At 46.4% G+C, this 16,217-nt stretch overlaps 1 protein-coding gene across 6 annotated transcripts in view; it reads left to right on the top strand.

Annotated features, from left to right (window-relative positions):
- R3HCC1 (R3H domain and coiled-coil containing 1) overlaps positions 1-16,217 on the top strand; it is a 561,246-nt gene that overhangs the window by 421,142 nt on the left and 123,887 nt on the right. For all 6 annotated transcript variants that reach the window (XM_069617616.1, XM_069617618.1, XM_069617619.1 and 3 more), the window contains exon 6: positions 6,969-7,039. In XM_069617616.1, coding sequence (XP_069473717.1) covers positions 6,969-7,039 — 71 coding nt within the window. The remainder of the gene's footprint in view (positions 1-6,968; positions 7,040-16,217) is intronic.

The raw sequence follows: 16,217 nt of genomic DNA, 5'->3' as shown, positions 1-16,217 counted from the left end.
TGCCAGTTTTCTTCCTGTCGCCTTCGTCGCCGGCCGAGAGGACTTTGCACTCGCTGGATGTAGCTAGAGCGCTGAAGTTCTGCGTGGACCGCACAAAGAGTTTTCGGAAGACGTCACAGCTGTTTGTGAACTTTGGGACTATGAATCAAGGGAAGGCTCTCTCGAAGACTTCCATTTCCAGATGGCTCTCCGGCTGCATCATGCACTGTCACCGGTTGGCAAACCGACCGCTGCCCGGCCGTCCTAGAGCCCATTCGACCAGAGCGATCGCTGCTACCACGGCGTTCCTGTCTGGTGTGCCCCTGCTGGACATCTGCAGGGCTGCGACGTGGAGGTTGACGCACACCTTCACAAGATTCTCATCGATCGGGAGTCCAGGGTCGGCCAAGCAGTGCTGCGCAACCTGTTCGCCTAAGGTGAGCCTGGTGAGGAGGTAAGAGATGCTTAATGTTGAGTTGTTGTATTGCTTAATGTTGAGCCTGTTGCCACCTCCCGTGGTTGTGCATGTGTGTACTGCTATGTATTCTCTTATTCATGAGCATGTGACTCCATGCCAGACCCCATGCTGGAGAAGGAACAAGTTACTTACCTGTAACTGTTGTTCTCCAGCATGGGTCTGGCATGGATTCACATGCAAACCCTCCCGCCTACCCCTCTGCGGCTCTTCACTTGGTCATACTGCCACTTTACGTGCTACCAAATCTGAGGATGGCTGCCAGAGGCGGGGCTTAGGGAGAGGGCAGTCATTGGCTGGGGGCAGTATGACCCAGAGACCAGTGATTGGTTACTACTAAGAAAGACAGATCAGAAATGAAACTGATACTGGTTTTTTTCTATACCGAGGATTCCCGGCCTGACGACGGGGAATATTCATGAGCATGTGAATCCATGCTGGAGAACAACAGTTACAGGTAAGTAACTTGTTCCTTACATGGTAATAAACAGGAAACATTCAACACAGGTAGGCATGCATCATCTGCTTCCAGTTTAGAAGCTGGAGGAGATTCTAAAATGGCTGCTATCCCTTTTATACTTTTAGGCCGGTCTCCTGACCATAGGACCCTGTTTATGGAGCCCAATCAGGAGAAGGAGCTACCTCTGCATCAGAGACAATGTAATTGGACAACCTCCAAGGGGATGGTAATCTGCCCTTTAAAAAGGAGCCAGCACAATTTTAAGTTGTCAGCCCGTGGGAGAACTGCTAGCTGGAAGACTGCATGTTTGGCCAGACCCCAAACAAGGAGGCTTGGCTACCAAAATAGGAAGCAGAGAAGAACCAACATTAGATACTAGTCTGTGGTACCAGTAGAAGGAGCATCAATACATTTAGAGTACACTTTGAGTATGGGTTTAGCATTATTCAAAAAGAAACTTGGGGAAACAATTCTGAACATTAAGATTAACCTACATATCTAAATTTGTGAATACCTCTGTTTGTATTTGCGCAGCAAAAATAAAAGAGACATAATTGGATATTCAGAAAATTGCAGATCTGGGCCACTAAGGAATGTTATGATTATCTGGAGAAAGCTGAAGTTGTTTCAAGGTATATTTCATAGTAGAGAAAGAAATGCAACAAAAAAGCTTAAGAAAAGGTTTATTGAAGACCGAGGTAGGCGGGGTTTGAGAGTAAAAACACATTAACGCAGGAAGAAAGTCTGATTTGGAGTCAGATGGCGAGCTGAAGTTAAGTGAAGGAAGCAACATTGTGTGAGACCAAGGGATTCTACCTGTGACTGTAAGATAGAGGGTAGCATCAGGGAAGCGGAAGGGAAGATCGGTATACACGAAGACTGCAGTTTAGTGAGGGGGACTTGCAAGGTGGCTATAGAAAGCGTAGAAGTTAATTGTATAATGAAGATGGAATTTGAGGGTGTCTGACGAAGGAATGTGGACGAGAATCGCTCAGTCAGGGAGGTCAGCAGGTTTGCTATAAATACAAAAAAGAAGATATTGGAAGAAAGATGGAACGAGGTAGGGGGACTGCAGAAGGTACGTTTGAAGAGAGACTAGAAGAGAAAGATGCCTGAGAAAGTCTTCGGAGTGATTAGAAGGAAGGGTACCCTACTAGGTGAGCCAAGCCGTGAAGTGTAGGGAAGGGTTGTGAAGCAAAGAAGGGATATGACCAGTGTTTGGAAAATAAATTGAAAAACGGGCATAACATTGAGGGACAGGAAAATATTAAAAGCATAGAGAGGGGGAATGCCTCAGACCCTAAGAAAGGATGAGGCTGGCAGATCCAGTACATAGACTATCGGATAGACCGGACTTGGAGAAACACCTTAAATTAGAGAGAATCATTGAGGCAAGCAGAGGGACAAGACTGCAAGTCTTCGCCGGGGACAGGAAGAACAGACTAGGAGCAGGCAGGGCAGGAAAAGAGCCCAGGTTGAACCCTCAGAGAAACAGGGGAGGAAAGGGAAGATTAGGGGAACTCTTCTCTATGAAACCCTACCATGAGGAAAGCCAAACCCACAGAGAAGTGCAAACCTGGGCCTCAGCATGGCAGGAAGCAGTTACCAGTTAACATGCAGAACCTCTTACTACGAATCGCTAGAAGGCCACAAACCAAAGGACCCCGGATACATCTGGTTTCATAAGAACTTGGGTCCATAGCGGGAGAAATCCTGCTCCACAAGATCAGGATCAAAGAACAGGGCAACCCCCCACCAATTTGACCCTTGGAGGAGCAACCCATTCTCCCTGAGAAGTAAACATTTTTTTTATTTCAACCTGCACGATTATTTAGATTGAAAGGAACTTTGGAACACTTTTGATTTGTCACCTCACTTGAATTTGATTTTTGGAATGTTTTACTGGAACTTTGAGGAGACTTACTTTTGGCTTGGCAGAACCCTTTGGAATAAGAGTGGAGAAATTTCTTTTGGAGATGTTGCCCTTTCTTTTATATTTCTGTCCTGACTTTGTGAGAAATTAGCACTGTGACGATTTATATTCTATTCCTGGCAACCTTTGCTTTAGACCCATAAATAAAAGGGTATTAACACTTCTTGAAAATGTAACTTTGTTTCTGACCCTCCCTTTTGAAAACGTTGTGGTGAACTGACAATCACTCTAATAGTATGGCCTGTTTTCCATAGGCTGTAACTGCCTAATAAGAAAACCATCTCTCTGTGTAGAGGTTCCTCTGGTGCATGTCTGATTTCTTCATGCTGTAGACCCTCTAATTTTGGGCTCTAGTGTAAGGGTAAAACAGAACTACTGTTCTGTTTCTTTAAAATGAGAATGCACCTGGTGTCTCAACCTATTTCTGCTGAAAGTACAGCTACGTATGTATGTGATTTATAAAGCGCAATCCTAGCTGGAAAGCAATGGTGCGCTGTACAAATGCAACACAACCAGGGGGGTTAAATGTTGGGTTAAATGGCCAGCAGAGGTGCTTGGATGGGTAGTGGGAGTAGGGGAGATGAGTAGAGTGGGGTTGTCTAGGGAGGGACAAAGGGTAGAATCGGCACCCTAACCAACCGTGTTTCACGGCAGCCAACATGAGAAAGCGAGTGTGCATTGCAGAAAGGTGTTGGTTCAAGAATACAATTAAGGCAGCCTGCTGGCCTATAAAAAGTCATCAGAAACTTCAAGAATAACCTATTCAAGGAAAAAAAAAGAAAGCCTACTAGGCCACCCGTATACTCTGCGATAACTTGGTGAGCTACTTAGATAACGACCTTGATATTGGATCCAATCTACACGCCATTGCTCCCATACCTGACACCATCAGCACTCCTAGTGTCTTCAATTACTTGTTTATGCTCCTTTTTATCCCCTCTGGACCGAGACAAAATAACACAACTTTTGATCCCCTACAAAGGCCAAAGTGTTCCCCTACGGATGTATGCAATTCTGCTTTAGTCAAAGGGACCAGTGCTCTCACTGCCCCCCTTACATCATGAACATTGTAAATACGGATTGGACACTTTAACTTTCTTTGTGGGGAATGTTGCTAACCGCCCTCAGTCTCTCATTGCCCTACTTCCATCTTTAGCTTGCATTTAAATGGCATTACCTGTGGCCGATAGTACCACTGTTGCCATTAAAAGTGGTAAAACATTGCTGTCCTGTCTCTAACCTCTTTATCCACTGTACCTCTTACCTGTAATTTTGAAAGGGGTCCTGTGTTTAACATTATTTCTTTAATTTTTTGTTCTCATATGTTAGCATGTAAAACACATCAGTGAACCGTGAAGGCGTAGCCACTGCTTGGAGGGTGGGAGATGGTGTAGCTGTAAAATGAAAACTTGCATGAACCCATACAGCACATAAGGCGGCCAGCCCCTTTGGTGCTTTGTCCAACCGCAGCTTTCTCCATTTGCTTTTCCAGAGCCAACTTCGGATGCCACAGAGACCCAAGATTCCATTCCCAAATGATCTGCATTACATTTATCCCAAGCCTGCTCTTTGCGGTGTATGCAGTCCAGCATGCCTATCTGTGCTGGCCTGCACCATCGCGGGAAGCGTTTGCTGGCAAACCCACTAGCCCAATGGGCTGTGCCAAGTTGGGGTGTTTAGAGACAGGAAGTGAGCAGCAAGAGACACCTATGGAAGCAAGCTGCACCCGGCCTTGCAAAGTGCACACACTGGTAGCCCATTCTGCTTTACCAGTCTGCCTACGGTGTCCAGGGGCCCTGTAAGACTTTCAGTGAACAACTATTGCCACACCCTCATGTTCTGTTTTTCCTGGACAGGGATGATAGGCCTGAAAGTTCAGCCTTAGAGCGACTTATATTCAGGGTGAACTCCCTTTGGTGCCATGAGGACATGGTGAAAACACATATATTTTGAATCTCGCATCCTCAGGTCGAACAGTTTTGATCAAAGAAAATCTAATTAGGAACGACCACATTACAATAACTAATACCAGATTTCCCCAAACAGGCTCAACCTGCTGAAGTTCAGCAATTCCAGCCACAACTCCAACAAGCAGAGAGGACTTAATACTGCTCCAGAAAGTATTTGAGAAAGGTGTGGGGCGGGTGGTGGTTAACAATTGGCAGTAAAGCCACCACCTCCACTGTAGTAGCTGTATTCAATGGTTTCTCACCTCCCAACATCAAAGTGGATGGAAGCATTTCAAATCATCTTATCAACTGGAAAAGCATGGCCACATGAATGTTCAACATTGTTCAAGACGGCTACAGAATAAGGTTTTCAAGGTTGCCCCCATTCAGTGTTCAACCAAAGTGCACAAGTCCCTTCTTTACTTGCTGGCCTGGGTAGTCCATATATTACCTCACAGAACTCCAGTCGAAAAAGTGCCACCATCTCATTGGGGAGGGAAAGGAATCTTTCATTCAACTTAAAATCATCTGCAGTAATTTCTCAACGTGCACTGTGATGGTTGCTCATCTCCGGAAAGTCCAGACATTATTGGTATGCCTATTGGAATAATAGGTTGATTAATTGCCCCAAAAAGCAATGCAATTGCTAGTCTACGTGCTTTGTGTTTGGGACTGCTTGTGAACCTATCCAAATGGTCCCCAGAGCCAGTGCAAAATCTCCAACATTTTGGTGCCATCCAGGACACAACTGTGTCTCCTTTGGATCTCTTTGAAGGTGCATGGTTGTCATCAACTGGTGGCTGGCTGGCTGGCTGGGGAGAGATCCATGGTTGAGGGTATGCATACGACTGAGTTGATGTGCAAGTGGGATGGTGGTACACAGAGAAATGCCAGTGCAGAATAGAACTCTGGTAGTTTTCATCACAGCCAGAAGTCAAGGACTCGTTGGATATTGAATCGAACGCAGTCAATGACAGAATATTAGCAGAAAGGGAACAGTTGCAGCTTTAGCAGATGATTGTGTCAACTTGGTCAGCTTTGTCCAAGAAAAAGTTAATATGAGAACATTTGTCCAATCAATGTAAAGTTGTTGTCTTAGGCAAAAGGGTAAGGCACCCGGATTTTGTAGCAGATGAGATCTAATTGTTGTAGAACTGTCGTTGCATCAGCAATTCGTTTTTTGTTGTTGTGCTAAGCAGACCTTGCACTGTAGAGAAACGTCTGCTTTAGATTTTGTTCCCAGGCCTGTTTTAAGCACAAAAGAGTTGTTGGTTAATAATCAAATTATTTGAATACCAAGTTTTTGAAGGATGTTATAGATTTATTCTGGATTGAAAAGGTATAAGGTTATTTACTACCATGATAATGGAAGTTGTAAAATTTGAAAAGAGTTGATCAATTTGGTCATCCTTTTATCAGTGAAAAAGGGAAAGGAACTAAAAACAGTTTTAATATCAACCGCAGGAACCAAAGTATTGTTATGTTTAGAACATTTAGACACTACTTGCTGTCTAGAACAAGTGGGGGGTAAACACAAGTGGAACATTGAATTGGACAGTTATCAGATAAATGAAATAGTGAAAACAAATGTTTTCTTTTACCCCTCTTCCCCTAATTCCCAAAGCCAGTGAAGAGCCTTCTATACTATTAGGGTTTTTATTAATGAAGATCCCAAGATGGAGCTTGATAGGTTACTTACTTGTAATCTTATTCTTCATTTAAATCATTAAATTAAAAATGGTGAATTCAGGACAGAAGAGAGCCTAATCTTAATAAATATATACGCTTCATCTTTGTTTATTGAAAAAAAAACTGAGGCACCTGTCTGCCTTTCCCTGACAAGCCTGTTTTTCTCTGGTTTCCTTGTTCTATAATTCTTTTCAAAGAGGCACCGACAAGTCATCTGTATGAAAACAGCAAACATCCTTTAAATAGAGAAACTTTGTGAAGAGGTTTGTTTTTGAACTTTAAAATTAAATTAGAATAGTATTCAGAGATCCTGCCCGTAGATGAACCTATTCAAAGTTTATTAATTACATGACAGTACCCATTATGGAGGATACTAGTATTAAAGGTACATACAGTTTCCTTATTTCAAATGAATGAAGAATTAAGTTTTATCTGAAATGTTTCTGACTTTTTGGTACTGACATGTTTGTATTTCTTCTGCAGGACGAGTGAATTCAGGCTTCAATGGGTGGATAGTACCCATGCTCTGGGACTTTTCTCCACAGAGGATGCAGGTGAGATTTTCTATACAATGCATAATAAAGCAGCTGTATGATGCATGTATGCAATTTTTTATATAGTTAAAAAAACCTTCAAGTTCAACATATTTGTTTCCTTACATGCTTTTGTCGGATGACCTCAACAACAGACCAACCCCTAAAGACAGTAAAACGTTTTTTATTTTGATTTGTAGTAGAGGGGCTCTCTACGGGCAGTCCCTTTCTGTCTAACCTGGAGATTGCAGCCCCTCCCTAGCACAGGGGTACCTCAACCCCAGACTGGTCACTATAGATTGATAACCCCTACTAGCAATACACTGCCCAGCTCAAGTTGATGGCCTAAAGGCAAATACCTCATCTATCTAAACGCCCTCTGGGAACAATCTAGGGTTCACTACTCAAAGAATTCCCAGTGCGATGAAACTCGTGCTTTGTGCCTTCCTGACACGCAGCCCCACTTTCTCATCTCCTTCTCCACCCAATGTCTCTCCTATCTTTCTGATACTTGTATACCTTCAATGTACCTCTTGCTACTGTCTCCCTGCTCCCTTTGATCTTGCTTCCCGTCTGAACACTCACCCTTCACACTACAACTACTCTCCCCTTTCCACATCACTACTGCTCTCCACCCTAATACTGCTCTCCCTTCTCCACACCTACTACACCACCAACACCTTCTCCCTCAATCAATTCCCTTTCACTTTGTCACCTTCTCAATCACTCCCTAATCTCCCCTACCACTGCACTCATGCACACGCTCATTCAAATCCAAGTACCGCATTCCTTCACCAACCAATACCTCACCTTACACACTCCTTCAGCAATCATTCTCGATGCTCCTCTGCACTGTCCTTCCACCACTTGGTCTTTTAGTCTCCCTACACCTTCTCTGACATTACCCAAACAACCACACCTCTCTGTATCCTGCCTTCTCCTTGATCCTCCCCCTTCTCCAAACATTGGTTCTTCCCTTCTTCCGGTTTCCCCGGCCAACTGCTATCTTTCCCTTCCCCAGGAGCCGGGCTTCAATTATCAGAACCGATAAGCGGTTGTTTGAACTCCCCACCCGCCATTTCGTACACGGTTCTGCAGAGTCTTGTCAATGACAGCCTGCTATACTGATGGTAAGTGCCCAAGTTTGGTTTAGTCTTTGGTATTACATTGTTGGTTGGCTGTAGGGACCGTATAGTGGTCCTTCATTGGAGGAATATGAAGTCCTTCTGAGGAGCATTTGATGCACTGTCATTCCAGGCGAGTGAAGCGAACTGCTCTGGATGTTTGTCGCCGGTAAGACTTTGCGCAGCAAGTGCATGGAGTGGACTCCTCCATGTGCTTGTTACAGATTAGAGTATTTTCCATGTCTGTTCCACATAGGGCGCTGAGGACACCAGACTGCTGTAACTACTTTCACTGGGCTTCTTGCTCGCTGCAGCAATGTTTTGTTCTGCTGCGGTCTGCCTGCTTGAAGTTCCTCTGAAATAGAAAATGAAACTGACCATTATCATGGGTGACCGGTATTCAGCAAGCAAATATGGTACTCTTCACGTTCATGCAGGCACAAAAGGAAGGAAAAGGGACTGGGGCCCTCCCGCAGCTTCCACCTTCTCACTCTGTTGTCGGATTGGCTCTGGCTTCCACCCTGGTGTGCCTCTCACATCAGACTGAGAGGGGTACCCACCCCCTCCAAACAAGATCAGGCTACTGACCCTCTCCTACTTAATTGTATGTATAATCAAGTTTATCTGAAACATACAATTCAATCAAAATCACAAAATAGAATATCACATAATACATACATTAGAACAATTCTGAAAACCATACTTGACTTAAATTATCAATCCATAGTCCGTAAGCGAATATAGTTAAAACCTATAAAGGCATGCCCTGCAAACTATGCTTCAAACCTATAAAATCTGCCCTCGTAAACATTATTTAAAATTCAAAAGTATGATTCCAAAAAATATATAAATCTTATAAGTCAGATAGAACTAATAAATTGGGCAAAAATACATGATCAAAATAATTGGATAAACCTTTACCAGCATAGATTTATCTAAAATTCAAGGATATTCCCTATAGTCATTCCAAATTTAACAATTTTGCTCTAATATTCAATGAGACTTTCAGTAATGTTAATAATGACCTGGCTATTAGGGGCACGCTGTCTTTCAACAAATAAAGCAAGGCTGGTCTAAAGGACATTGGTCTAAGGAGAAGAATCAAGAAGTGCTGGCGGGGCGTACTGCATGCTGGATAGAAGAGGATTAGGTGAAGAAAATCCTCAATGTCGACCATACAAAACAAGCAAGATGGATTAGTGGTATTATTCCCCGCCCACTTCGCTGTGATTCCGTTCAAGAAAGTGGGGTTAAATCTGATTTGCATGATAACACAATCTTTTCTTGCCCTGGGCCATGTTAAGTAGCTATGGGTAGCTTGCACTCCGAAAGGACTATATACCTCCTAATCATTTGTTTCTCGAGTTCCAATTGTTCTCTGCCTAGTTTATATCTCAGTCGAATGGCAGAAATCTGCCATATATTTTGTTATGGTTGAATCAGAAAAAGAAACATTACAATTTGCCTCCTTCAGGGACTTTTTGATCAAAGCACTCCATGGTTTTTGTTATGCATCGTGATGAAATAATTTCCTTGGTCAGCAACATTTGTCATTATTCCAGACTCTTAACCACAGCTTTACTGGTTCTAGTCTCAAGGCATCTTCCTCTGGAGATGCATCCAATTAGTTGTAGCCCCCCCAAATATGGTACTGATTGCGGTACACCCAAGATTTATTTCAGTTCTGATGGCCCCATACGCTAGCCCCATATAAGGCGCTAGCTTTAGCATTATATACCCTTAGTTTGATTGGAATGGGTTTGGCATTATAAAGGCTAGAAAATCTTTTTTTCTCCAGCATGGGGTGTGGCATGGATTCACATGCTCATGAACATTCCCTGTCGTCAGGCTGGGAATTATCTGTAAAAGAAAAAACTGTTCCACTTAAAACTGTATTTCTCCTCTAAACCAATCACTGTCCTCTGGGTCATACTGCCAACATCCAATGACGGCCCTCTCCCTAAGCCCCTCCTCTGGCAGCCATCTTCAGATTTTTACTGCACGCTTCAGTGGTGGTAGCCCTCGAGTTTGCTCTCCGAGCTATTTGTATGTTTTTTTTTTTTTTTTTTTTAATGGAAAGACTTTTGTTTCAAAGAAGCCTGTGTGCTCTTTGCATCATCTGCCGACAGCGGGGACACATTGTCGGTGAAGTTCTGCTCTCCTCAAGGGCAAAGATTGTCTAAGATTCCAGAAGGCCCTTGGGCCTACTTCACACCCTCCGACCATGAGGCAGGAGGAGGAGGGAAGTTCCCTCTTCAGGACCTGCACCAAATGCGGGCTACGGAATGTGTTTGTGGAGGACAAGGACCTGCAATGCCTCGACTGCCTGCACCCGGACCAGAAGGAGGTGGAGTGCGAGATATGCCTCGGTTTCTCCAAGACGACGACAGACAGGCGTAGTACACTGGTGGCGTGGCTTGACGCCAAGGCCTCTGACCCATGCTCCAAGCAGGGTCATGCCTTACCTGGGACCAGCCGGTCTGAGGAGCAGTCTTCTAAGTCCTTTGAGGGCACCTCATCCATGGGGGCCCAAGATAAGGCCAAGAGCCGCAAGTCTGTGTTCGCCGCAGAAGCGGGTCCCAATGTGGATAGGGCGCAACATCAACTTCTGCCTCCATTCCTAGCAGGCAATCAAGCTCCTCTTCGAAGAGGAAGTTATCTACCCCGGCTAAACTACGTGAGAAATCCACCAGGCCGAGGACGGAGGAGAAGGGCGAACAGCCCATGCAGGCTCAACTGGCACAGGTGAAGAACTCATTGGCGACCGCGTCGACATGCTATGACAGCTACGAGCGCTGATCCTGCGAGGGTGGCCCCCACGACTCAGGTGTCTTTACCCCCAAGGCGCAACACCGCTGCAGTGACTTTGGCCAAGTCTGCTGGAATGCGAGAAGTGGGGAAACCGTCTCGGGCCCCGGTTCAAGACCCTCAGGGGGGAGTAAAGGAGGGGCGGGCGACGAGGCCCCGAAGCAGCCTTCTCAGGCCGTCACCCATGCCATGGAGGTCTTGTCAACGGATGGCTAAGACCAGGAGTCCTTACACAAGGTTTACTCGTTTTCGTCCGGATGGCATGCCTTCCCTTGAGGCTAGGCAGGCGTTGGGCCTTGGTAAAGCATGGCAATCTGCACTGTTTTTATCAGAGACACAAGCTTTTATAAGGAAGCACCGCGGGGTACACATCAACACTGTAGCGGTGGAGGACGATGGTGCATGGCCTAGTTTTCCTGATCTGCCATATCAGCCAAGGGATATTTCCATGGATAGTCTGCCGACTCTACATACAGGTGTCGGAGATCCAGTTAAGGATGCTTCCGGCTCCAGTACCTGTGGTTCCCCAGGTCTCCGTTCAGCCTCCAATGAAGAAGAGGAAACGTCATCCGAGGCCCCCTTTTCAACCTTCGCCACCACGTTGGGTCGCTTCTCCCCCAGCAGACCCAGACAAGGGTACCCGACGGATACAGTGACGGATACAGCCACAGCGATGGATGATGACGATATCGTTGCAGCGGATGGTAAATCTCCACATTTGGATGCTCCATATAGGGTGTCCCCACCGGATGAGGTGGGATCATTCCACTCCATGATCTCCAGAGCCTCCGAGCTATTCTTGCTGGTTCCTGAAGAAACCAAGGAGGGCTTCTTGGACAAGAGGAAGACGATAATGGCCGTGCCCTTTCTGGACGATATTTGGCATGAGGCCCGGGACCTCATGAAGAATCCTTGCCCGGCTCGAGCAAAACGTGATAGGCTGGATAAGAAATATAGGGTGCCGAACTCTGCACCCAAGTGCCTGAGGTTGCAGCCATCGCTGGATTCAGTGATATCAGCGGCCACGAGGAAACTGGTTGGCCAACCCGTCCTTGTCGTCTTTGATCCCTTTGGACAGCGAGGGGAAATGAACGCCATGGGAAAGAAGGTGAGCTACACTGCAGCGTCCACTATCAAGGCAGCCAACACGCTAGTGATCCTAGCCAGGTACGACAAGGAGCTGTGGTACAAGCTTGGGCTGATTCTGGAGCTCCTCTCCTATGATAAAATGATGGAGGCAATCGCTCTCTTCCAGGAAGGGGAAGTGGCGTCGGATCACGCCATCACAGTGGCATTGAACGTCGCTGACATAGGGTTCCAACAAATGGGGAACGGTGTCTGCCTTCGTCGCCAAGGCTGGATGAAACCACAAATTTCCACTAGGAGGTCCAGACGAAGGTGCTGGACATGCCCTTCAACAGAGAGAACCTGTTTGGGAAAGTCGTAGACGAGTCTCTCCAGGCCATCAAGGCGGATACGGACACAGCCCGTTCCCTGGGCACTCTCCAGCAGCACCATAATTCTTTTCGCTCCTTCAGGGGAAATTCTAGCAGGGCCACCAAAGGTTTCTCAATTTCGTACTGACAGCCTTCCATATCCACAACCCAGGAAGCCTACAGAGGATGTTCCCAGGCCTACGGTAGCAGAGGACAGCGTTGCCCACAAGCCTGAACCGGCCGGGACGTCGGGCCCTCACTCGTGCAACCCGGTGGGAGGCCGACTGTTGAGGTTCATCAGCAAGTGGAGAAAGATCAGATGTGTGCTGGATGCTATTGCACAAGGACACCCCCCGGAAATTCATAGCAGGTGTTTGCGGATCCCTACAGTTACCCGTCAGGCGCTACACATCCCTCAGCTTCTGGAAGAGGTGCGATAGAGCTATTTCTCCCAATGGCTCTGGAGTCTATTCCAGATACTTTCTGGTCAGAAAGAAGATGGGGCATGAGGGGGGGAACTGGATACCAATCCTAGACCTATAGCGTCTCAAATAATACCCAAAGATTCAGGACGGTCACGTTGCAGCACATGCTCGGCCAACTGGAAAAAGGAGACTTCTTGACGTCGTTGGACCTGGAAAATGCTGACTTCCAAGTTCCCATTCACAAGAAGCATGAAATGTTTCTATGATTTGTGGTGCAGATACAGCACTATCGGTTCAAGGCCATCCCTTTCGGCTTAAACTAGGCCCCCAGAGTGTTCACGAAATGCGTGGCACTGGTGGCGGCCCATCTACGTCTACAGGGCATTCACGTATACCCGCACTTGGCTAACTGCTGATCTGCATCCGGTCGTGGGAGCTGGCCGACGGACACACGGAGGTGACCATCCGCTACTAACGGATCTGGGATTCTCTGTCAACTTTCCAAAGTCATGCTTTACACCATCACGGAATGCGCTGTTCCTGGACGCCAGACTCAAAACGGTGGCTTGCCTGGCCTCACCCTCAGAGAGATGATAGCAGCTATTCTAGAGCAGATGCAACGGCTGTTGTCGACGAAGACGGCCTCAGTGGGGCCATCAAGTCGTTACTGGGCATGATATGCTGCTTCGAATGGATTGTGTCCTGGCACTTATTCCTTATATTTGATTATCCATTCCAGCTTGCTGGCTGCGGATTTCTTTTTTTCAGTAGAGGGCGTAGCGTGTCGATGCCCTCGAGTTGATGTCCCTCGGAGGCCTCCGTATTGACGTTGATGTCATCAGGGGCATAAATAGTCGCGCGCAGCGTCCGTTGCTCAGTTTCGTTTTTCTGCGCTTTGTAACCCTTGGAGATGCAACGCCTGGTTCCTCAGAGAATCACAAAACGTTTGAAATCCATCAAAACCTTCGATTCATCATGTCATCTTATTCTGCTCCATCGACGCCACGATCCGGTTTCAAAAAGTGCAGTGATTGAAAGAAAAAGATGTCCCTGACTGATATCCACATATCCGTCTTTGGTGCCTGAGCCCAGAGCACCCGAGTTCCGAATGTGAGCACAGGGGGAAACTCGAAAGAGGTAAGCCCGTTAAACATGCTACCCCATCGAAAATAAGTCGAGACCATTGTTTCCTCATCGAAAAAGAAACCTTCCCGATCAAGGTCTCGAAGTGGCTCCCACCACTCGTCCACTTCGAGCCATCATAAGAAGAGGCGCCGTAGATCACCCTCAACTTCATCCTCTAATTCCCCAGAAAGGGTTACTTGCTCCACTAAATACAGCTCTCCGGCTCAGTGGGAGGATTTTCGTTTGAAAATGCTAAGGGTCTTTGAGAACGTGGTCTTTCCCCCCTCAGAGATACCTAGAGGCAATGCCCTGGGTAGAAAACCCGAGAAATAAGAGCCATGGCTCGTCGACCTCGACAAAGCATGCTCCTCAAGAGCGTCATGAACCCTTGAGTAGAAGGCCTCCTCGACGCATAAGGCGTCGACTGTTCCCTCGAAGACCGTGTCATTGACTCCTTCGACGACTTTGCCGAAAGCGTTATCGACGCCTAGTGCGCCTACTCTCTTGACGCCACTGACAGCTGAACCATCCAGGCCTCCCTTGACCGCTTCGAAACCGGTGTCGACTCTTTCGACGATTTCGAGGAAAATAACTATTTCATCAACGACATTGAAGACTGATGCCTTTGTTGATTATCTCGAAACCCATGACGTTTACCTCGACAGTTTTTATCATCCAGTGATGACTAATATAGCTCCTTCATCACTTGAGAGAGGTTAAACACCACTGCCAAGATCTGATTTCTTTGAAGCTTTGTCTTCTATATATGAAGAAGACTAGGATTTGGAAAGACCCTTTGGGTTACAACCTGCTAGACCTTCTCTACCAGAGGAGTTGATACCAGAAGAGGACAGAATAAAGGATTTGCAGGAATCCTTACAAGAAGCCAGTGGCATTGATACCTCTCCAGAGGCAGATTTCAGCAAACCAGAACCTGGAGATCATGCAGAGGGAAACTATAGATTGCTGATGAACAGGGTCATGGAGTGCATGGGATGGGGGAGACCCACTCCCACTTTCGCCCAAGATGATCTGATGGACATCTTAGACAGGGGACCTCAAGAGGAGTTCCCTTCCATGCAGCCTTAAAATAATAGTGTCCTCAAATTGGGAAACTCCGTATGTTATTTCTGCAGTAAATAAATATCTGCAAAATATAGAGTTTCTCCTATAGATCCTCTTTATTTATGTAAGGATCCAACTCCAGAGAGTTTAGTAGTGCAAGCCGTATCTTCCTCAGCAGACAGCTGACATACCCCACAGTACCTCAAGATAGGGACAATAAAAAATGTGATGCCATGGCCAAGAAGGTTTTCTCAGCATGTAACATGGCTCAGAAGTCTGCTTCCCCGAAGAAGAGGAGAGGGATGGTTTCTTGAGTATTATCAAGGACAGGAGGGATGTGATGTGAGAGGTCCTCCAAACCTGTCTCGACTCTGTTGACAACATCAGCAGAGTCGTGGCGGCGAGTACCACAATCCTCAGATTTGCGTGGTTGCGGAAATCTGGCTTTGGTCCTGATGTGCAATCCAGGCTTCTGATTATGTCCTTTGATGGCACCCATCTATTTGGAAAAAAGCATGATGACAGTTTGGAGAAGTTGCAAACTTCCAAAGCGGCAATTCGTCAAACTCCAACGCCCATCTGGTACGTCCTGGAGGGGAATAGGTCCTTTCGCTTTTACTCCGCATTCGGAAAAGGCAGAGGACAGCCAGCTCAAAGGGGCCAGAGACGATTCACCTGTGGTGGACGGGCAAAAGGTACCAAGTTCACATCCGCAGGTGGTGATTTACCCTCAGCATCTGCTTCAGCTGCCTCAAAACCCCTGTGAGGTCTTACCTCACAAAACACCAGTAGGAGGCAGGCTAACTCAACATCTAACAGAATGACAGGCTATTACGTCCGATGCTTGAGCATTGGAGACAGTTGCCCAAGATTACTGCCTGCCTTTCCTACACATACCTCAGAGTCATCCACCGGGGTACAACTCTTTGATGTTTCCAGACCTGCTCCTCATGCAGGAAATTATGGACCTGCTAGAGAAAGGTGCTATAGAACCGGTGCCTGCAGCGGAGAGGAACAAGGGTTGGTACTCCCCGTACTTCCTAATGCAGAAAAAGGACAGAGGAATGATACCCATCTTAGACTTTAGGGAATTGAACAAATTCCTCAGGAAGGACAAGTTCAATATGGTAACCCTTTCTCAGATCCTTCGGGCCCTCCAACTTCAGGATTGGCTGGTATCTCTGGACCTTCAGGATGCATACTTTCATGTGCCAAT

This window comes from Ambystoma mexicanum, chromosome 10 (genome assembly GCF_040938575.1).
Source record: "Ambystoma mexicanum isolate Mex_15411 chromosome 10, UKY_AmexF1_1, whole genome shotgun sequence".
Classification (NCBI taxonomy): domain Eukaryota; kingdom Metazoa; phylum Chordata; class Amphibia; order Caudata; family Ambystomatidae; genus Ambystoma; species Ambystoma mexicanum.
The sequence above is the reverse complement of the archived record's forward strand: the minus strand, read 5'-3'. Positions and strand labels throughout refer to the sequence as shown.